This window comes from Lutra lutra, chromosome 5 (assembly GCF_902655055.1).
Source record: "Lutra lutra chromosome 5, mLutLut1.2, whole genome shotgun sequence".
Lineage (NCBI taxonomy): Eukaryota > Metazoa > Chordata > Mammalia > Carnivora > Mustelidae > Lutra > Lutra lutra.
In genome coordinates, this window is record NC_062282.1 from 44,001,257 (window position 1) to 44,024,874 (window position 23,618).

Genomic DNA, 23,618 nt, shown 5'->3' on the forward strand with positions numbered 1-23,618 from the left:
AAGATTCGTTCATGTCGCAGTATACATCTGTATTTCATTCCTTTTTTTAATGAAGATTTATTTATTGAGGGAGCATGCGAGCAGGAGAGGAGCAGAGGGAGGGGGAGAAAATCACAAGCAGTCTCCTTGCTGAGCATGGAGCCTGCTGCAGGGCAGGATCCCATGGCCCTGAGATCATGATCTAAGTTGAAACCAAGAGTTGGATGCTTAAGTGACTGAGCCACCCAGGTGCCCCTATATTTCATTCCTTTTTATGGCCAAATAGTATTTCATTGTATGGATATACTACCTTTTGTTGACCTGGTCATCAGTTGATGGGCGTTTGGGTTGTCTCTACCTTTGGCTATTATGAATAATGTTACTGTGAACATCTTTGTACAGATTTTTGTGTGGACATATGTTTTCATTTCTCTTGGGGCCTTGTGGGGTTTTAACTTGCCGGATTCTGTTCTCCTGTCCCCACTTCTGTGCTAGCCTAAATAAACCAACAGCCTGCAAGCAGACTGAAGACCTTTATCCAGGCAGTCGGTGGATGGGGCAGAACAGAGGTGGAGCTTCTTTAAAGCCCCTTTGCCAGAGAACTGTCATTATTTGGCCTGTCATGTGGTTCGCTGAAAGACCTCACTCACAAGGAAGGCTGTCTTTATTTCACCTGCCTTGGAGCTGGCCCAGGGGAGCAGCCTTTTCCCTAGGGGCATCTGTTGAAAAACAGTTAATGGCAACTCTAGAACATCAGGTCAGCCTGAGGCCTTAGGTAAAGTTGACACAAACAATAGGTTGATTAAAAAGCTTAAAACAAAAATCTAGGGGAATGAGATGTCCATAGGGAGCTTTAGGAAGCTCTAACATATTTCTGAGAATTGCTGTGTGTGCTTAGGCCTGGGTGCTACTCAGGAAAGGCCTGAGAAGGCCCCTTAGCTCTCAACTCAGCTAACCTTGACACATTGAGCAAGCTGCAAGCGAGGGGGGAGGCAACACTGTAAACTGCCTGGCTGAGTGTTGGAGGTGTGTCCTAATACGTCTGTAGAGCTCTAGGAAAAGGTTGGGAGATTTCTAGGTTCCATGCATTTAAGCAAATTTCTGTCCAATTTTAGCTAGCCACCAAGCTAACTGCGCAGACTTTAGTGACTCCACAAAACAAAGGATACAGAGCTTACAGAATTAGTTCACAAGAGTTATTAACAAACAAACAAACAAAAACAACAACAAATCTTGAGGAGGGAGAATCTGACTTCCAGAGATGCCACATTACATTATGTAAAACGTGTAATTTTCAACCAAAAATTATATATGCAAAGACATAAAGGATGGGCCTACAACGGACTAAGTGTTTGTGTCCCTGCCACCCCCTTCCTCGGTTGAAATCCTAATTCCAATGTGACGGTATTTGGAGGTGGGGCTGTTGGGATGTAATTAGATTTTAAGACTGGAACCCTCTTGAAGGAATCAGCGCCTTTATAAGAAGAGGCCAGCTAACTGGCTGACTCTCTTTCCACCCTGTAAGCATATAAGAAGTTGGTAGTTTGCAGCTGGAAGAGGGTCCTCACCAGAACCCTCCTACGCTGTCACCTCATCTCAGACTTCCAGTCTCCAGAACTGTGAAAAATAGATTTATTTATAAGCCACCCAATCTCTGGTACTTGGTTATAGCAGCCCAAATTCACTAAGACAGGCCCATATATAGAAGAAAAAAAAAAAAAGCTTTCCAAAGAAGCTGCTCCTGAGAAGGCCCAGATGTTGGACTTGATAAGGCTTTATTTTTTTTTTCAGATTTTTATTTTTTTAATTATTTTATTATCATTATTTTTTAAAGACTTTAGTTATTTGTCAGAGAGAGAGAGATATAGAGGGCAGAAGCAGGGGGAACAGCAGGCAGAGGGAGAAGCAGGCTCCCCGCTGAGGAAGGAGCCCAATGAGGGACTCTATCCCAGGACCCTGGGATCATGACCTGAGCTGAAGACAGATGCTTAACAACTGAGCCACCCAGGTGTTCCTTATAAGGGCTTTAAATCAATTATTTTATTTAAAGAATTAAAGGAGACCTGCCTGTATAAACAACCAAAGGAAATGATGAGAACAAAGTCTCACCAAACTGAACCTAAGATAGGAATGATAAAAAGAATCAAATAGAAATTTTGGAGTTGAAAAATAACTGAAGAGTTCACTAGAGAGGATAAATAGCATATTTGAGCAGACAGAAGAAAGAATCCATGAAGTTGAAGAAGAATCAGTGAACTTGAGGTTATCTTGTCAGAGGAACAGAATGAAGAAAAATGAACAGAGCCTCAGAGACCTGTGGGTAACTATCAAGTACACAAATATATGTTCAGTGAGTGTGCCTGAAGGAGAGGAGAGAAAAAAGCAGAAAGGGTAGTTGAAGAAATAATGGCCAAAATTTTTCTAGATTTGAAGAAAAACGCTAATGTACATACCTAAGAAGTTCATGAACTCCAAGCAATGCAAAAGAGCTCCACACCTACACACTTCATTATCAAACTGTCAGAAGACAAAGAGAGAATCTTAAAAGCTGCAAGAGAGAAGCAACTCGTCATGTACCAGGGATCCTCAATAAGAATGACAACTGATTTGTCATTGGATTGATTATATATTTTTAAACTGAGGGGTGGGTAGAGATTATTAAATCCTAGGAAGAGGGCCCATGGGCATACAGAATGGTAGTGTGATTGTGAGGAGTGAGGTTTTGAGAATCCAAGCAGTCTAATACAAATGGCCAACAGACACATAAAAAAGTGCTCCACATTACTCAGCATCAGGGAAACACAAAACCACAGCGAGATACCACCTCACTCCTGTCAGAATGGCTAAAATTAACAAGTCAGAAAATGACAGATGTTGGCAAGGATGCGGAGAAAGGGGAACCCTCCTACACTGTTGGTGGGAATGAAAGCTGGTGCAGCCACTCTGGAAAACAGCATGGAGGTTCCTCAGAAAGTTGAAAATAGAGCTACCTTATGACCCAGCAATCGTACTACTGGGTATTTATCCTAAAGATACAAAAATAATGATTCGAAGGGGCACTTGCACCCTAATGTTTATATCAGCACTATCAATAATGGCCAAACTATGGAAAGAGCCCAAATGTCCACCAACTGATGAATGGATAAAGAAGATGTGGCGCACACACACACACACACACACACGCAAATACACACTGGAATATTACTCAGCCATCAAAAAGAATGAAATCTTACCATTGGTAATGATGTGGATGGAACTAGAGGGTATTATGCTAAGCAAAATAAGTCAGAGAAACACAAGTACCATATGATTTCACTCATATGTGGAGTTTAAGAAAACAGAGGAACATAGAGGAAGGGAGGGAAAAATAAAATAAGAAAAAAACAGGGAGGCAAACCATAAGAGACTCTTAACTATAAAGAATAGACTGACAGTTGCTGGCAGGAGGTGGATGAGGGGAATGGGTTAAATGGATGATGGGCATTAAGGAGGGCATTTGAAATGAGCAATGGCTGTTATAGTTAAGTGATGAATCACTACTGAAACCAATACTACACTATATGTTAACTACTGCTGAAACCAATACTACACTATATGTTAACTAACTTGAATTTAAATAAAATCTTGGAAGGAAAAAAAAATAAACCAAGCAGTCTAGAAGGCAGTGGGATGGCTTATGTAAATGAGAAGACATCATGTGTTTATGGAATGGAAGACTTGATATCATTAATATGGTGACACTCTCCAAACTCATCAACAGACTCAGTGCATTTTTACTCTAACTTCCTTTTTTATTGTTGTTGCAGAAATTGACGAATGAAACTTTAAATTCATATTCAGGTTCGAATAGAAATGCCAGGGACCCAGAATAGCCCAATCAATCTTTAAAAAGAAGAAAGTTGGAGGACTCATACTTCCCAATTTTAAAACTTACTTCAAAGCAACAGTAATCAAGAGTGTGGTACCGACATAAGAATAAATGTGTAGATCAATGGAACAGAACTGAGAGTCTAGAAATAATCCCATACGTTTATGGCCAATTGATTTTTGACAAGGTTGTAAATTCAATGCAGGGGAAGGGCGGTCCTCTTAATCAATGGTGCTGCCTTAACAGCATCCACATGCAAAAGAATGCTATCCTTCCCTCATACTGTATGCAAAATGCAAAATGGGTCAAAGCCCAGGTTTAGGGCTAAACTACAAAACTCTTAGAAAAGAATATAGGTATACTTTTTTGTGACTTTGGATTAAGCATTAGTTTTTTAAATATGATACCAAAGGCCGAGCAACAAAAGAAAAGAGATAAATTTTACTTCATCAAAATTAAAAACTTTTGTGTATTAAAAGACACTATCAATCAAGTGAAAAGATAGCCCACAAAATGGGAGGAAATATTTGTAAATCGTATCTTTGATAAGGGATTAAAATCCACAACGCACAAAGAACTATTACAACTCACCAATAAAAAGAGAAATACTTTTATTATAAATTGGGCAAAAGATTTGAAGGGACATTTCTCCTAAGAAGTCACAGAAATGGCTAATAAGCATATGAAAAGAATGCTCAACACTACCAATCACTAGGAAAATGCAAACCCAAACCACAGTGAGATAGCTACTACTTCACATCCACTAAGATGTTTATAATCAAAAAGACATCAGATGAGAAGCAGCGTTGGTGAGGAAGTGGAAAAATTGGAACCCTGGTGAGATTATGAAGTGGTGGAAAACAGTTTGTCAGTTCCTCACAAAGTTAAGCATATAGTTACCATATGACCCAACAATTTCACTCTTTGGTAAATACCTATGAGAGTTGAAAGCATATGTGCACACAAAAACTTGTACAGAGATGTTCATAGCAGCGTTATTTAAAATAGCCAAAAAGTGGAAATAACCCCAATGTTCCTCAACTGGTGAATAGATGAGCAAAATGTGATAGACCCATGCAATGGAAATACTAATCAGCCACAAATGGGAATGAAGTACTGATACAGTGTACACCACAGATGAATCTTGAAAACATTATGCTAAACAAAAGTGTGCCTATTATATGATTCCATTTATATGAGCTGTCCAGAAGCAGCAAGTTCACAGAAGTGAAAAGTAGAGTAGGGGTTGCCAGAGGCTTGACAGAGTAGGGAAAGAGGAATGACTGTTGATGAGTTATGGGGGTTTCTTTTTGGGGTAATGAAAATGTCCTAGAATTAGACAGTGGTGAGTGTGTGCAACTTTGCAAATATTATTACCTGCTACTGAATTTTATGCTTTAAAAAAAGTGAATGGAGAAGAATGTGAGGTTGAGTATTAATAGCATATGGAGCCAAATACTGAGTCTGGCTTTACCCATGAGTGGAGCAGAGTGTTGAGTCTGGCATCAATCATAAGCGAAAGAGAATGTGACACCAACTCTTAATAGACAGGGGAGCGGGTTGTTGACTTTAACATCAGGAAAAGGAAGCAGGTACATCTGCTGTTACAATTGCACAATTGCTGTTACAATTGTCAGCTGGTAACAGTAAATGGAATTTGGTCTCAAGCATTTATAGTGAATCCAGCAGAATGCAAAGTCTAGTATTCATCGTGCAAAGGGCAGATTATTGAGTTTTGTGTAAGAGTGAATAGAGGAGAGAGTGGTGTCGAGTGTTGATGGCAGAGGAAACTAAATGTCATCTCTCACATTAAAAGCTAATTGAACATGAAATATCATGAAAATAAAAAACAGTGGAGAGACTCTTCTAGATTAAAAGAGTAGCCATATACAGGGGTGCCTGGGTGGTTGGTTAAGTGGCTGACTTTTGCTTAGGTCATGATCCCAGGGTCTTGGGATGGAACCCCACATGGGACTCCCTGCTCAGTGGGGAGCCTGCCTCTCTCTCACTCTCCCCCGCTCTGCAGCTCCCCCTGCTTGCGTGCACTCTCTCTCTTTCAAATAAATAAATGAAATCTTTAAAAAAGTTTTGAAAATAAAAGAGTAGCCATATATAGTATGAATCTTGATTGGATCCTTGACTGGATCCCTTGCCATATTTACTGATGATGTTTTTTGACATGGGAAAACATGAAGTTTCTGTATTAGATGATATTATGGAATTACTTCTACTTCAATAATTATTGATATAAAATTGATATATAGTATATAAATAGAATTGATATAAATATAATTATTATTGAATTAATGTTAATTTTTTGGACAAATATCACTGGGGTCCTTATTCCTTCTTTAGAGATGGCTTATCATGATGTCTGTAACCATCAAATGATTCAACAAAAATTGTGTCTATCTACTACCTACCTACTTAGCTACCCATCTACCTACCCCCCTACTTATCTTTATAGAGAACTAAAGTAAATGTGGCAAGATGATTAACAGTTGGAATCCAGGTGAAGAATGTTAGAGTGATCATTGTATATTCTTCCAACTTTCCTATATCAAAGCATAATGTTGAATGAGGCCTTAATTGGAAATGGTACAGAATGTTGGATTTAGCATAAGGCTAAAGGGAGCAGAATATGGAGTCTGGCGTTAACAGTAGGCTGAATGTTGTGTCTGCTGGTGAGTGATGAAAGCAGAATGGGGCTCAGACGGTAGTAGTGAGCGTAGTAGAATGCAGGGCCTAGAATTAAAAGAGAGTAGAGCAGAATGAGGCATCAAGCATTCACAGTGAAGGCAGCAGAATGTTGTACCTCACGTATGGGTGAATGGAGGAGTAGGGGGTGTCTGGCATTAATAGTAAATGAAGCAGAACATCATGTCTAGTGTTAAAAGTGAATTAAGCAGAATGTGAGGTCTGGTGTTAACAGTGAAAGGAACAGAACGTCGCATTTATGGCAAGGGCGACTGGCAGAGAATTAGTGTCTGGTGTCGGTAATGAATGAAATGGAATGCTGTGTCTGGTGTTTGAAGAATGGGGCAGAAATGTTGTGTCTAGCACAGAGTGAATGGAGCAGAATGTGTATCTGGCTTTAATAGTGAATGGAGTGAAATGCTGTGTCTGGTGTTAATAGTGAATGGAGCAGAGTACGGCTCAGGAGAGAATAGTGAAAGGAGCAGAATGTGGTGTTGAATTTAGAAATGTGAAAGAAGATCAAGGTATGGGAAGAAAAGGGTTCACACATGACGTTTGGGACAAGGCTGCTATCTTACAAAGGACCTGCTTGCGAGGCTGGCCCTTGATTGAGAGCTAGGAACGTGGATTTGGGGAATGTTCCCGCTTTCCCTAAGTGATAAGGATGCCTCACTGTGCCTAGACTGCCCATACAAACAACAGGGGTTGTGCCAAATGTTTGCTTTCCTCCTGGGAGTCTGGAGTTTTGGTGTGTGCCAGGTGGAAGGGGCCTGTGTGAGCAGCACCCAGTAAAAATCATCCATACTGAATCTTAAATGAACCTCAAAACAATGTCTCTATCTCCCTGGGCAGAAACATCCCACACGTGTGACTGCCTTTTTATTGTTAGGGTAGGAATGTGCTCTGTGTGGTCCTGCCCTGGGGGGCTGGGGGTAGAAAACAAGGAAGCCTGCAGATGGCTTCCTCCAGACCCTGCCTGTGTCTTTTTCCTTTATCACCTAGCTGTGTATTCTTTTTCAAATTTTTTAAATTTTTAAATTTTTTTAGAGATTTTTATTTTATTTTTTTTTAAGGATTTCTTTATTCATCTTAGAGAGAGAGAAAGAGAGAGAGAGTGGAGCAAGGAGCAGAGGGAGAGGCAAAGCAGACTCCACGCTGAGTGGGGAGCCCAATGTGGGGCTCCACCCCATAACCCTGAGATCTTGCCCTGAGTGAAACCAAGAGTCCCACACTTAACCGACTGCGGCCCCCAGATGCGCCCAAGCTGTGTGTCCTTAACGCAACGCTATAAGAAATCTTAGCTATGGGGCGCCTGGGTGGCTCAGTGGGTTAAGCCTCTGCCTTCAGCTCAGGTCATGATCTCAGGGTCCTGGGATCGAGTCCCACATCGGGCTCTCTGCTCTGCAGGGACCCTGCTTCCTCCTCCTCTCTCTCTCTCTGCCTGCCTCTCTGCCCACTTGTGATCTCTCTCTGTCAAATAAATAAAATCTATTTAAAAAAAAAAGGAATCTTAGCTGTGAGAACAATGCTATGCTGAGTCCTGTGAGTCGTATCAAATCTCTGAACGTGGCGGTGGTCCTGGAGACCCCCCACCACAAAGCATCTACTGTTAACGGTGCATGGAGCAGGAGGTTGTGTTTAGCCCTAAAAGTGAAGGAAGAGGAGGTGGAGTTGAGTGTGAATGACACGTGAGCAGGATGCGTGTGGAGTGCTGGTAGAGAACGGAGCAAACCGTGGGGTTTGGCAACTGTGCACAACACAGTGTCCAGTCTGGAGGAGAGCTCTGATGCCCCAGAATGCTGGATCCTGCCAAGGGTGGCCGATGAAGAAACAGTGACTAATTCCTCGTGCTCCCTTCATCTCAGGCAGGGTAGAGAGATGGGTGTCCATCTCTGTCCAGGTGTTTTGTGCTCTGGGCAGTAGGACTTACCTTGGGCAGGGATGCTCGGGAGCCAGAGCTCTGGGTGGTCATGGTGAGCACGGTGGTGATGCCCAGGCCCACGCGGGCTGGTGCGGCGTCCATGTTGATCCAGAAGGAGATCCATGAGAGGATGACAATGAGCAGGCTGGGAATGTACATCTGGATCAGGTAGTAGCCCATCTGTCGCTCCAGGTGGAACCGGGCCTCGATGCAGGTGAATTTACCTGTGAGAAGTTATGGTGAGAAGGCAGAGTATTCTGGGGAGGTCGGAACAGCCTCAGCTGGAGGCCTGGGTCAGCCTCACACAGCTGTGTCCTGAGGCAAGCGCTGGAATCTGTGTGTCTCCATTCCCTCATCTGTGGTAAATTAGGGGTGATGAGGGCGATGGTGCCCACCTCCTGTGGTCACCTGTGTGTTACTGTGAGGGTGAGATGAGGACTTAGCGCACTCCTCACACCTTTTGTGCTCAGAAATGTCAGGTGCCGTCACCCTTACCAGCCCTGTTTTGTTGCTAAGAGTGGGCCTCTGTGGACCTGTCCTTAGCCTTCCGTCAGGTACCTTCCCAAAACATGACTCGAGCCTGTTAGTTCCTGTTGTAAAAATGTTCCTTCCTTCCTTCCCTCCTCGTACAGAAAAGTCCCCATTATCTACAGGAAAAAGCTCAAACTTCTCAGCCTGCTCTTCGTAGCCATGCTCTGGCCTGTTTTTCGGTCCCACTTCCCATCTTTCCTCACCCTCATCGTGACCCCTTCCACTCTACACTGGCCTTGAGAACTTTGACCCTTCTGAGCTTTGGCCCCCGCCGATCCCACTGCCTGGGAGCCAGGCCTCTTCCCCACAACCAGCGGAAGGACCCTCCTGCTCCCCACCACCCTCTTCTGGTCATGCAGTAGTCATCCAGCCTTAGGGCAGAAGGCAGTGAGGGTATAGGCACCTCGGTCTGTCTGTCCTCTGCACTGGACTGCGGGCAGCTGGTCTCCCCCCAACTCTGTGCTTGCCTGGAACCGGTCGGGGCCCCTCATCAACTCCCCCCGTCGGATCCACAGGGTCTAGTGCAGAACTCAGCTCTCACCCAAGTGGGAACAAGGAAGAGCGGATGAGTTAATGAATAAGAAAACGCCGTGTGAACAGTTTCGGGCTGTGGTATGAGAGGCAGTGGGACTCCGTGAGTCACTGCTGTCACGGCTGCTAATGGGAGTACCATCACGACTCGGTGTGCCCAGGGACCAGGACAGTATCTCTGGAGGTCACCCGGGAAGGGGCAGCTGTGCCCAACACAGCAGAGCCCAGGCTGCCTGCCCTTGCTCTGGGTCTTCTACCCGCAGCAGAGCACGCAGCGATTTCTCTCAAGCCCCTGCTTCCACCCGGAAGGCCTCCTCTGTGGCCTATTTCCCTCTCCTCAGCTGAGCTCTAGCTGGCCTGCTGACTGGAGGCCTTTCCTCCACTGCGCCTCCGTGAGCTCCTTCCCAGCCTGCAGTAGGGCAGACAAGGTCGGTCTTGGTCCGACCCCAGCTCATTCCTGTGTCCCCTCTTCCCACCAAGGCTGCCCTATGCCTGGGAGACAGAGAGCTGGGCACAACGGCCATGGGTCCTTCCCCTCTCCTGCAGCTCACAGTCTGGGGGACCCCTTCCAACCGCGCTGCTCACAGACCTCACATCACCTCTCAGCTCCCTCCTGCTGAGGTCTGAGGAGAGCAGCCTGGGTACTGCGTCCCGTCAGAAATGCTAGGTCCCCTGTGAAAGACACGGCAAGATGTCCTCGTATCCGCTCCCCACTTTCTGCCTTAGGGACAGGGTTCATTTAGAGCTGGGCTACTGCTACCTGGAGTGAAGACTCTTATCTCCTGGCCCCCCTGGCAATGAGGTGTGTGGCCTGAGCATCACGTGCGTGCCCCAGGACATCCGGGGAAAAGATATCAGAGCCACTTTTTCAGTTTCAAAGACTCTTCTCTTAAACATGAGGTAATCAACACAGAACCGTGTCCCTCACGGGCACCTCGTAAGATCTGTTGAACCAGAAGTTGAACGAATGTTTGGACCTACCTGTGTTATAATGCTTCGTGCAGTATCTCAGGTCCTTCTCCTCTTTCAGGATAAACTGCGGTAGAGTTAGTCCATCTGCCACCTGCACAGCTCCCTGCTCCTGCCACTCGAAGATCAGGTCATTCATGGTATAGCCAACTGGGGTGGGGGACCAGAAGAAGCAGCGGTCACCACCCAGAAGCACTCAATTGCAGCGGGTCGGAGCTGGTTTGGGTTAGAGACTGAGAGGCGTCCAGCACGAGAGGGAATGCATGGGACCGCGTTGCCTCTCCACCACCCCCTCCCCATTCTTCTTCCACCCTCCCCTCACCTCCCCTGCAACCGAGGAGGTTAAAACTGGTCTAATTGCTTACATCGACCCCCTGCCTTCTACCTCGCCTGTGCTTTCGCCTCCGCCTCTTACCCCTGGGGTCCTCGGCAGCTCGCATCTGCTATGGGGCCTGCGTGCCTTCCTTGCACGCTCCCTCCTCTGCTCACAGCCGCTTTTCCTGGGGGAATGACTCTATAAAGCTGTTGGGGGACTATCAGCCGGGGGCCGAGGTGTTAGGTAATGACGCAACTAGACCCGTCAGATGCTCTGTCCCAGGACTTGAATCTTGAATCAAGCAACAGAAAGTCAGAGTTGGCTGGTGCCAGGTCCCCTCAGAGGTGGTGCTGCACCTAAGTCTGCTGCCTAAATCCTCTGCCCTGGTTTCTGTACGTCTTTCAAGTCCATGAGGAAGCCCTGTCCTTCCATTGAATTCCACCTTCTTTTTTTTTTTTAAGGATGTTTATTTATTTGACAGAGAGAGACATGGTGAGAGAGAGAACACAAGCAGGGGGAGTGGGAGAGGGAGAAGCAGGCTTCCCGCTGAGCAGGGAGCCGGATGCAGGGCTTGATCCCAGGACCCTGGGATCATGACCTGAGCCACCCAGTCACCCTAAATTCCACCTTTTAAATTAGACTGGTTTCCGTTTGCAGTCAAAGAGGTTGGCTACCTCCTCAGGTAGGTTCCCTTGTGACCTGTGACATAAAGCCCTCTCCAGTGCCTCCTCTCCTCTCCTTCCCAGGCAGAAGGAAGCATTCTTTCTCCCTGGAGGCCGCAGTGTTCAGCCTTCCAACAACACACTTACTACTTGCCACCCTGGGTTAACGCTCTTTGTGCTGCCGGCTGTCTATGTGTCCCCAGCTGCAGGGAGCAGCCCTGTGAGTTCAGGGACCCGGACTTATTCGAGCTCTTTCTCCTCCATTCCCAGAGAGTGTATCCACAAGAGACGTGGAAGAGTGTCTCTTGGGAGAATACTGCTGGCTCTGAAGCTGGGCCTCAACCAGCCAGTAAGGGGGGCTTAGATTTCTAATGCATTTTCTAAAGCGAAGCCCCTTGTCTGGTGTTTTGGGCTAGGACAGTTATCTCTTGGGGACCAGCAGTTAGCTGCTGTTGCCGTATGGGAATTTCTGCAAGTCCCCTAGGTAAAGGGGAGTCTGGTTCTTTCTAAAGCCCTCATGCAAGTGACTCACAGCTTTCCAGTTGCATGATGCACGTCTGGACGTCCATGGGGAAATTCTTCAAGTCCATGGGGCAGGCCAGTGTTAGTGTGATTCTGAGAAGAGAAGGGAGTTGAATGATGCTAGAGCCACACACCAGGGAAGCTGTGCCTCCATTCCAGTTATTACCAGGAAATCAGTTATCTTGGGGAGGTCAAGGAGGTCAGGGAACTAGTGTGTATTGAAATAATATATGTGTATTTCTACATTCCAGATATGGAAATGGAGGCTCAGAGAGATACAGTATGTTGCCTAGAGTCACACAGTCAGTGGAACTTGTGAGTTTCTGTGGAGTCTGTCTGGCTTCTAAACATCTTGCCTTCAGCCATGGCCTGAAGGCCTGGAGGCCAGGTGCTGCCCCTGATCCCTGCTCTTCCGTGGAGGCTCAATTCCAGGTCGAGCAGCTGCAAGCCTCAGGCATCCAGGGCCACCTGCAGCAGGGCTTCAAGTGGTTCTTTGCTGCCTCCCTTCATACACTGGACTCATCAAACGCTATTTTAAAGAGGCCCTTGCCTTCTGGGTGTCCAAACAGAGCTGACTCATACCCGTGGGCTCATGCTGGGGTCAGCTGGCAAGTGGTGGGTGCCCCCAGCTTCTGCGAGAGCTATTTTGGGTTGTTTTACCCTTGCAGAGGCCTATCCTCAAAACCAGAGGGGGTGCCCCTAACAAGAGCAAAGTGCACAGTTCAGGCTACCATGCAAGGCTTCAGCTTCAAAGGCTTGGCCGGCATCGGAGCACCTGCTCCAGAGAAGAGAGGAGAAAGGCTCTCGGAGCCCAGAGAGGCTTAGATCATCAGGCCAACTCCCTCACTGGACAGCTGAGGAAACTGAGGTCCAGAGAAGGATTGGTCGGGACTCCTGCAAGGTCACCCAGTGCATGATGACTCAAAGGCAGGATTCAAAATTATGTCTCCTGGCCATTGGATTCAGAGCTCCCGTGTTTACTTTCTGACACTGCTCTCCTGAAAAGGACCTCATCAGTGGTGGTCTAGTGACACTTGGTCGCCGGCACCTTACTGCACATGATGAGGGCATGGCCCCGTGTCAGCTTTTCTCCTCCAGCTCATGCCCACTGCTCTGGATTTGGGCCCCATTGAAGCACAAGATAGAAGCAAGAGGGGGGAAAAGGGAAGGGAGAGGGAGAGGGAAAGTGAAGAGAAAGTGAACAGAGTTGAATTTTTGAAGATAAAAGCTCCAAAGTGGGGCAGCTGTCACACTAGGTTAATTTTCTGAAGCTGAATGACCTTGGGAACATCACTTTCTGCTGATCTGTCCTTCTGTCATGCTGCATGGGGCTTAGCTTTGTAGAGATACCAAACCCGCCTGGCAGCAGCAAAATCCAGCAGTGTAACCTCTTCTGCCCCAGCAGCCAGGGCACCGGTGGCCGTCCTGAGCCCATCAGCCTTCCATCTGGATGTGCGCTGGCAGGACGGCAGGGGAAGGAAGGCCACGTCTGCCTCTGGCTCCTCCCAGCAATCCCCTCCTCGGGGCCTCCTTTCCCCACTGAGGTTCTTGAGTCCCTCCTCCTACCTGGCCTGCTCTCAGGAGTCACCCTGAGTCCAGCCATATCTGAAGGTTAGAACGGCTATAGCCTCTCCTATGGGCCTGGATATTTAAAGCTCATCTCCTAATGGAAACAGAAAGATTGATTCCCCCAAAGAACTGGAGGGGGAGGAGGAGTCATTTAGGGCCAGTGACCCTTAGAAGCCCTTTGAAATAAACACATACTCATTCATTCATCAAATGAGTGCCTATTGCATGCCGGGCACTTTCGGCTAGGCTCTCAGTGGGCATCAGATGGACACTAACAGATTGGAATCTGGGCTGTGCTACTAGGTAGGTGGCTGGTGGGAACTTTGGCAAGCCGCTTAAGTTCTCAGATCTTCACTTGTGTAATCTGCAAAATGGGCATAACAGAAATATTTCATGGAATTGTTAGGAGGATTACAAATAATATATGTAAAATACCCAGCTTAGTTAGTAAATTCTCCACGAATGCTACATATATAAGAATCTAGCACGGACATTGGTCATTTTCTCCAGGACTTTGGGGAGGTAATAGGGAATTACGTGGGGAGAGTTGGCAGGAGACTCTTAAAGTTTGCCCCTAACCAGTATCTGTAGGATACCTCCCAGTTGGGAAGAGGGTCCCAGCTTCCTAGAATCAGTGCAAAGTTTGGGGGATGGAAGGGGTTTATGGAAGGGAGGAAGCAGCCCCGGTTTGTACCTATGAGTAGCCTAGCAGGCCCATTTTTGTTGAGGTTGCTGGGACTTTTCAGGCTTTGTGCCTTTGCTACTGCTACATTTTTTAAATTGTGGTAAGAACATTTAACATGAGATCTAGCCTTTTAACAAATATTTGTGTGTACAAAATAGTATTGTCAACTCTAGGCACAATGTTGAACAGTAGCTCTCTAGAACTCACTCATCTTGAGAAACTGAACACCCCTGCTGCTGAGCACTGTCTTTAAATACTCTTTTCCCTTTTTGTTTTATTGAAATGCTGGCTAAGCTCAGGGGCCCAAACTTAACCCTTCTAAGATGCTTCCTCGGTTCCCCTAGGAACCACTCACCCCTAGGACTTTGCCTGGTATGTTCTCCTTCCTTCCTGAGTGTAATTTACAGAGCTGGCTCCACACACCATGCAAAGGTGTGGGGTTGCCCAGGCCTTTGCACCCCTGGCTGGCCCATCTCCTAGCGTCTGCTCCCAGAAGGCTATGGGACCAGGTGCACTCTGAGGAGGACGGCAGGGTGAGTCTCTGTGGAACTCACCTGATACTGTAGAGGACATTTCCGTTCCGGGAGATCCTCAGCAGTTTGTTGTCGGTGGTGATCTCGTGGAAGTGAGCCCCCTTCTCGTTGGCAAAGAACAGGTCGGGTTTCCAGATGGAATCCAGCATGGACGGGTCCAGGTCCAGAGAGTCATCCGGGTATTCATTGTAGGCCAGCCGGGGGTCGTTCCACTGCTGCCGCAGGAAGATGTTGACCCTGTAGTCCTACAGCCAGGAGATACGGAGTAGTCAGGGCTAGGCCCCGGGAGGTCCGCTCTTGGAGAGCCCAGGGGTTTTTGTGCTCCCCAAAGTCCCTTTTGGAGAATTCGGAGTACGGTTGCATCTTATGTAGGTGAGACATAAAGTCTGTGCCTCAGGAAGAAAGTCAGGGGAGTCACCCCTGAAGATCCTGTCAGTACCCTATCAAGTATATTCAGCTCCGAACTGAGATTATTTAATGGTATTCTTCTGAAAATTTTCAAAAATAAAGTCCCACCTGACGTAGTAAACACCTGTTTTCATCCCGTTGCCATTTTGTCACGTTTGCTTTGATTTTTGGATAAGAGAGAGCACATAATGGATAAAGCTGAAGTCCCCCTTTTACTTTTTTATTTTATTTTTTAATAAAATTTGACAAATTTTTAATAAAATTGTCTCTACTTGAGAGAGAGAGAGAAAGCACAAGTAGGCAGAGAGGCAGGCAGAGAGAGAGGGGGAAGCAGGCTCCCCTCTGAGCAGGGAGCCCGATGCGGGACTCGATCCCAGGACCCTGAGATCATGACCTGAGCCGAAGGCAGCTGCTTACCCGACTGAGCCACCCAGGCGCCCCTAAAGTCCCCTTTTATTATGGAGACCGTCAGGGCAGTAATTCTCATGCACAGTAAAGTTCAAGTGTCACTCTTCCATAGATTGACGGAGCAAAAGAAGAGGCTAAAAGCTGCTGCCTGAGCGTTCAAGCTGTTCTGCCTGAAGGGAACAATGAATTCCCAAGCAGTGAAGGAAGGATAGGTGAATTCTGAGGAGCTCCTGCTGGTCCTAGGGTTCATACTGCTCTGTTTCAGTCCCAGCCTCTGCAACCTTCTATCACACATGGTAATTTATTTGTTTGGGGAGGATTTTCTCTTTATTTATTTATTTTTTTCTAATGTAAGCTCTACACCCAACATGGGGCTTGAACTCAGGCCTTCAAGATCAAGAGTCGCATGCTCTACTGACAGAGCCGGCCTGGTGCCCCTGGGGAGGATTAATAGTTTGTGGAGTCACATCTTACTGGATTCTGAACTCAGTGCTAAGTCTAATGCTTCTAGGTTGGGACTCTAGTATAGTTATTCTGCTGAAAAAAAAACTTTTTTTTTTTTTTTAATTAGGGAATGTTGGACTAAACAAATGCAACTGATTTTTTTTTTACTGTGGGACTTCTTGGAGACCTTAATATGCTAATTATTTGTATGTATCTCCAAGAGGGTAGGTTTATTTTGGGGATTGAACTCTTGCATTTTGTGCGTGATGATTGCCTTCTACTGAATATATGTTAGGAATTGCCGTCCTTGTCAAAACTTCTCCCCTCCCCCCACCTTCATTACTCCGCTGGATGGAGAAACTGAGGTCCAGAGAGTTAAGACTGACCCAGTATCACTCGGAAAGGCAGGTCAGAGCCCAAGAGTCCTGACTCCTAGCTAAGGATTTGTTCAGTTGGTCCTAGGATTGCTGAGAGAGCCCATTCAGCAACCGATCGCAGCCTGAGAAGCAGTTATGATATGGGTAGGTCTCCATGCCAGGGAAGTGGGTGATGAAGTTAAGAAATATTTTCATGAAGAAATGTTTTCAGTTTTGTTAGGATCTAGGATCTAGGACTAGGTCCTGGGATCTAGGACTCTTATGATCCTACAAGTAGAATTTGGGATTTATTTGTGTTTTCCCAGGAAGAAGAACTTGGTTGTCTGTGCTGGACTCTCAAAAGGGTCTACAGTTCCCCAAAAGATTAATAACCTCAGTTCAAGTCCGACTCTGAATTCGCTCCTTCCAGGAATAACCTCCACACGGGAGCACCTGCCGGGGCTTTCCCCAAAGGTGCTGGAGAAACGAGACTCTGCTACATTTTCTTTCCCTAATCACTCTTGATCTGTCATCAGCAGGGACGGACTAAAACAAACGACCCTCCTCGCCACCCTTACCCTCACCCCTGCCGGGTCCCCCCACAGTACGGGTCTCATTCTGTTTGCCTCCGGAAATATCAATAGCTTCGTAAAGTGTTCCAAGGTATTTTATAGGATTTTCTATAATTTAATTGAAGCCTCTCCCTCCAGCCCCATAGACAATGACATTTGATCTCATAATCTCATGTCTTATAAGTCCCATGGTGGAAGGAGAACTGTAGGCCAGACCTGGATGTTGATACTTTGTTTTTCCTGCTGACAGTAATGGACATCTCCCAGTCTGGCCACCTCTGATCAGGAAATTAGAAATAGCCTCACTTTCTCTCTTGAATTTTATGTGGAGTGTGTGTGCATGCGTGTGTATGCTTGTGTGAGAGTGCACAGGGCAAATCATGTCAGAGGAAACAGACTGTGAGTGGTGGTGCAGGAAAAGCCTCCAGTCCCCAAACCCCAGCTTCACTTTGAGGTTCTTGCTAGTGACATGTGAGTCCTGCTTATGTGGCTGGAAGAGAAGGAAGTGGCATTTCTTAAAATGGTCTGTTAGGCACCAGGCGTTGTTCTAGATGCTGTCACACACACTCAGTCTTCACAAAACCCCTGTAAGCTGGACACTCAACTTCTCGTGGTGAGGGAAAGAGGACCAAGGTTTAGAAACGTTGTGAAACTTGTCCAGGGCCCAGGGCTAGTAAGTGGCAGAGCTGGGCTCTGAAGGCACATCAGCCCCACCCGCTGTCCCATCCCACAGGGGCGGATAGCCAGTTGCGTGCCAGGGAGACTCCCCTCCCCTCCACACTGCCTCTGTGGATTCTGCCTGCTCAGCGTAAGCACTGTCTCCTGCAGGAGCCTCGATGGCCCCAGGCTTCCATGGCCTCTTCCTTTTCTGATTCCTAGCAAAACAGAATCACTGGAAATGTGTCATTTAGCACTGTGTGTGTCTTATCTTCTCTACTTGATCAGCAACAGTTTGAGAGGCTGAATCTGACCTTACTTTTCTCCTGCACCATCTCACCCACCTGCCCAGTCAGTGCACCTGAGACTACCCAATGCCAGAGGGAGGAGGAGGCAAAGCCAGAAAAAGTTTGAGCAGAAGAGCTTTCCTCATTTTAGAGTGGAGAGTCTAAGACCTAGAGAGAGAATGTGACTTCTGAGGTCACATAGCGATTCAGTAAAGGACCTACGATTGGAACCTGAATTTGCTTCTCTGGTGTTTAAAGTAATTAGGATAGATGGTCTCTAAAAGCCCTTCCAAATCAAATAGCTAATTGCTACTAGTTTAATTTTTTCCAGCAACATTTAACTGAGCATCTACTGAGTGCTAGGCACTGTTCTAGGTACTAGAAAATCTGCCAAGAGCAAGACAGACATATTCTTGCAGCCACAGAGCCCAAGTGTGATGTTGACATGACATAGGGATAAGGGCTCCCATAGGATTAAGTACAGGGTGCCAGGGAGGTGTAGAAGACAGGCCCTCCCGCTAGACTAGGGGCTGGTGGTCAGGGAAGTCTCCAGAAGAAGTGATATTTAAGCTGAGACCAAATATGGTTGAGCCAAGAGAACAAGCCCTCTGGGGCAGTAGGAGCCGCATACTGGGAAGCCTAGAGGCACAGGAAGGCATGGCCCACTGGAAAGGAGCACAGGGAGATGAGTAAGGCAAGGTGCTTGCACGGCCTTGGGCCTTGCCAACTGTCCTAAAGAATTTGGGCTTCATCCTGAGACTCCTGTGGAGCCTTTGAAGAATTTTAAGGAGGAGAGGGCATTATTACATTTGCATTTGATGACTGATGTTTAAAAAATATTTTTTCTGATTATAAAAGTAAGTGCATGTTGATGGTAAAAATGAGGAAGGCACATCCCTTGAAAGAAGAAAAACAAAATTAAAGCCATAGGGTCTTGTGATGAAATGGCTAATGAAAAGCCAGACAGGAGACCAGGAGAATGTATCTGCTGTCCTCAGGCAGCTTGGCTCCTCCTCCCGGCAGCCCCCTGCTCCGCCCCACAGCGGCTGCCCAAACAAGCTGTTGCATCGATTTTCTCCTCTCGGGCTGGGAAATAGCAGTAGGAAATGCCGCTTGGAGGCTGTCGATGTAATTGGTGTAATAGGCTGAAAGCTAAAAGCTGTTTTGCTTACTTGGCCCTATAATCACGCTGGTCAGTGTTCGATAAGCTGGGGGGCCCGGTTCAAGTTCAGGGGCTAGAGGAGCAACCCACAAGTTATGTACCCAAGAACCTCAAGTTCCAGCTCCGGTGGTTGGCTTCCAGGTCTCAAGCTGTCAAGGGTGGCCCATCTAAGTCTGCCATGGGAGGGACTTCCAGAGCTCTCGCTCAGTCGTCTTTAGCACCAACACACCCATCCTCCCTGTGAGAGTCCCTGATGGTCTGCTTTCTGGTATCTGCGCAACCGCCTTGCTTCTGAGACCAAGGTAGAGCATTAATCCCTTCATTCACTCTTTCTGTCATTCAATAAACATTTATTGGCCACTTCCTGTGTGCCACCTGCCGTGGGATCTATCCCCCCGCCCCCTGCCCACTGCCACCCCCACTGTGTCTAATTTCCGGTTCTAATCTTTTCCAGTAAACTCCTCTAAACTTGGTGCTGTGGGAAAAGAGGAAGCATGAAGGGCTTTAGTAGGAAAGAGCCTGCATGGGTGTGGTGGTGAGAAGGGGATGTGTCCTTACCATTGCAGTCAGAGCCAAGGGACAGTGCCCAAGCCCTGGACGAAGATTCCGGTTCTTAGATCTTCCTAGGTCTCGGCATTCCAGCTCTCAAGGGGTATCTCTTCTCTAAAGCCATTTCTGCTCTATAAACATGTATTAAGCCTAGAATGGGAGGATGGCAGCATATGGTCTTGTTTCTACCCTCGGATGGTTCAAATTATCTGGCAGGTGAGGCAAGATACGGACACAAATATCTCCCATACAAAACTGACAGTGACAGAGGTCAAAGGGGTTCTAAAAAATTGCTATTAGATGTTGCTCTCGAGCCACTGAGATAGTTTCCAGCCAGGTTGGATGAATTTGGAAAAGTTTCCAGAAAGAAGGTAACACTGGAAATAGCCCCTTTCAGTTTTCTCCGTCCTACTGAAGTTAACATCTCTAGGTCTGTGTTGCTCTGAGATGGGAACTCTATCTAATTTCGGCTGGAAAGGAGGCCAGGGGTGTGTGAGGAGGAAGTCCAGAGCTGAGGAGTCAGGCTTAGAGCAGGACGGGACTTGAGGCCTGGGATGGGGCATCCTCAGAGTATTTGGACGAGGTTGGATATGGTTGCAGGTGAAAGGAATCTCGTGTAGAAGGAACAGCACGAGAAACGGCGTGGAGGTGGCGCCATTCAGACCGTTCAGTTTATCTCAACCACTGGCCGTATAAGTAATAAAAGGTCCCCCTTACTGAGGAGTTTCTGTGTTCTAGGCATTGTTCTAAGCCTGCCACACATTTTGTCTCATTTTATCTTTAAAACAATCCTAGAACATAGGTATTTTCAACCTAAGTTATAGACAAAGATTCAGAGAGGTTAAGCAATTTGTCCAAAATACGCAGTAATCAGTTGGGTTGGAATTTGCATGCAGTTTGTCGGATTATACAAGTTCATGCTCTCAATGACTCTGCTTTGCCAAGGCTGGAAAATGGATCGATTTGAACCTGCGGTATCCTTAACTGCCAAAGCAAAGGGTCTGGATTGTGCTATAGAGTCCGCTGAGCACCACTGGGGTCTTAAGCAGTGAGCGCTCTGTTTGACTTCGGAAAGGTCAGTTTGGCAGGAATGACCAGAAGTCTTGGAAGTGAGAGAGTCAGGCACAGGGAGACCTGTTTTGAAGCATTTGAGGCAGTCCCCTAAGGGCTAGCGGAGCTGACAGCAGGAATGGAGAGTGGGGTAGGTCAGAGAATCGTCACCACCATCATTAAATACTAATTAAATACAGTGAGAAGGAACCCTTGGAGAATTCTGTCTCAACTTTCACATTTTACACACAGTCCAGAGAGGGAGATGGACTCTCCCTGGGCCACACAGCAATTCAGCAACTAAGGTGGGACTTGCATACAGACATCTTGACCCCATCCCACTTCTCCTATCTGCATACCTTTGAGGGCAGGAGAAGGAGAACCAAGTTGAAGGTGCCATCGAGCCGGTCCTGCCCTCCTTGGAGAAGCTCAGATGTGAACTTGGCTCTGACAGGATTTGGGATTAGCCTGAACGCCAGACCATTCTGCTGAAAGCCAGCAACCAGGGCCTCAGAGGAGAGGATACCCAGACTTGGTTTATGAGCTGCTGCTTCCTCTCCCACCTGCTGCCTTTCTTCCCAAGCGCTTCCTCAGACCTCTGAGATGCACTGTGGAACCGAAGTCATAGCCTTTGTGAGACAAGTCAGACCCAGCTCTCCCCAGGTCTGTGAGAATGAGGACCTGGCTCATTGGTGCCTCAGAGTTTACTAAATCTTCACCAAGTGCCAGGTCCTGTGCTAAGAGCTGTAGTGAACTCTCCAAATTCTCACAGCGATGCTATTTTACAGATAAACCAAGGCCTGGGGATATCAAGGACTTTGTGTCAAGTTAGTGACAGAGCCAAAGCTTGAACGCATGACTGGCTGACTCCAAAATCTGCTTTTTTTTTTTTTTTAATTTGACAGAGATTGAGAGAGAGAGAGAGAGGGAGAGAGGGAGAGAGACCACAAGCAAGGGACGCGACAGGCAGAGGAAGAGGGAGAAACAGACTCCCCACCAAGCAGGGAGCCCGATGCTGGGCTTGATTCCAGGACCCTGGGATCATGACCTGAACTGAAAGCATCGGATTAACTGACCGAACCACCCAGGCACCCCTCCAAAGTCTGCTTTTAAGTAGTACACAGCATTGGCTTCTTTTATTAACAATAAATAATATTTTATTGCTGCTTATTACTTTTCAAAGCATCCTCACGGTAATTTTGTTCTATGACGTTTGGCATGAAGGGAAGATTCTTCTTCTCACTGGACAGATGAGGAAATTAAATCCCTGAGATCTCAAGTTCCCACCATTAGTTACTGGTAGATGCAGAATTGATAACAACAGTGCGAATAATACTAATATTTAAGATTGAGACTTTGCCATAGGTAAGGAATGATACCAAGAGCATGATGTGTGTTATCTTCATAATAGTCCCATGATGTAGGTTGGATTATTACAGTTAGATAATTATTATAGTTAGATAATACATTTTACAGTTAGATAAATCAAGGCACACAGAGGTGAAAGTACCGTTTCTGATATCACACAGCGAGTAAGTGCCAAAGCTGTCATTCGGACCGGAGATGTTCACTTCAGAGCCCATGCACTTAAATCCTAGACTACGCTGCCCAGGATCTCCTAGAATTGCCCCAAGTGAGAATCTCATGACCCCTTAATGCCATTGGATACCACCTCTGGCTGTAGTGATGCAGCCGGGGGTTTGTGGATACCCACAATTATCAGGAAGTATTACGAGGGGCAGCAGACACAAAGCTTCTGCCCCAGGTCCAGCAGTCCACTAGTGCTCCTACCTCAGTCCTGATATAACCCTTGAATGTGACCCATCCTCTGCTCTGCACTCAAATCCAGGGCTGGCAGACTCCTCAGATCCCGACCCACTGACGCCTTGGCTCCAGATGCTGGCTCTGTGATTTGAACCTCTCCCAAGTCACCACCCTGCCTGGTGCATTCTCATTCAGATCTCACTCATCCAGAGATCCGTTTGTTGTAGAGAACTGTACATGGTTTGGACCAGTGGAGCTGAGCATCTTTGTCTGTCTTTAGGGGATCCCTAAAACACAGCGTGAGTTTAATAATTACATAAAAATGCTAATAACCGCTACTTTTGTTGGGAGCCTAGCATTTGCTAGAACTTTATGTGCATTGTATCTCTAAACCTTTCATCAGCCTAGCACATTGGGTATTATTATCCTCATTTTACAGGGGAGGAAACTGAAATCTGGAGGGGTCAAATAGAGGTTAAATGTCAGGCCCAACCTCCCATCATTAGTAGGAGCTAGAGCAGGGATGTGAATCCAGGACTGTGTGGCTGCCAATTTCATGTTCTTTTCACAACTGCATGCTGCCTCTCTCCTTCTAAAACCGAATTCCTACGTGAAGGTGAAAGAGATATAGGAGACGTAGTAGACAGGGACCCCACAGAGCCCATGTGACAGGTTGGTCGATGCATCTCCTTAGATCCAGTAGCAGGTGGAGAACACTGGACTGGTATGTTAAACAGTGAGGTGGCTTCATAACTGGTTGCTAAAGGGTGCAGATTGGGAGTGGATGTTAAGCTGGCAAGAGGGAAGAGGACAGTGCTGGCGCACCGGGTACAGTGGTGAGACAACACCGCTTGCACATTTGGAAATATGGAAACCAGGCTGCGCTGTGTGGGTCAAACTCACAATAGAGAAGAATTTCCAGTAGAGGAGTTTAGCAAGGCCTAGCATTAGTCACAATGCCCTACGTGTAATCCTGATGATTTAGAACAGGACTATCCTTGTGATTTAATAACTGGAACCCTAATTTACTATACTGTATCTCATTTAGAGAACTCTTTTTTCCCCCAAGATTTTATTTATTTATTTGACAGACAGAGATCACAAGTAGGCAGAGAGGCAGGCAGAGAGAGGGAAGTGGAAGCAGGCTCCCCGCTGAGCAGAGAGCCCAATGCAGGGCT

General features: G+C 46.7%; 1 protein-coding gene across 2 annotated transcripts in view; it reads right to left on the minus strand.

Moving 5' to 3' along the window:
- Positions 1-23,618, minus strand: part of GLRA1 (glycine receptor alpha 1) — an 82,850-nt gene that overhangs the window by 7,898 nt on the left and 51,334 nt on the right. For both annotated transcript variants that reach the window (XM_047728987.1, XM_047728986.1), the window contains exons 4-7: positions 14,805-15,028; positions 12,007-12,089; positions 10,509-10,646; positions 8,475-8,689 (exon numbers count right to left, since the gene is read on the minus strand). In XM_047728987.1, the coding sequence (XP_047584943.1) occupies positions 8,475-8,689; positions 10,509-10,646; positions 12,007-12,089; positions 14,805-15,028 (660 nt within the window). The remainder of the gene's footprint in view (positions 1-8,474; positions 8,690-10,508; positions 10,647-12,006; positions 12,090-14,804; positions 15,029-23,618) is intronic.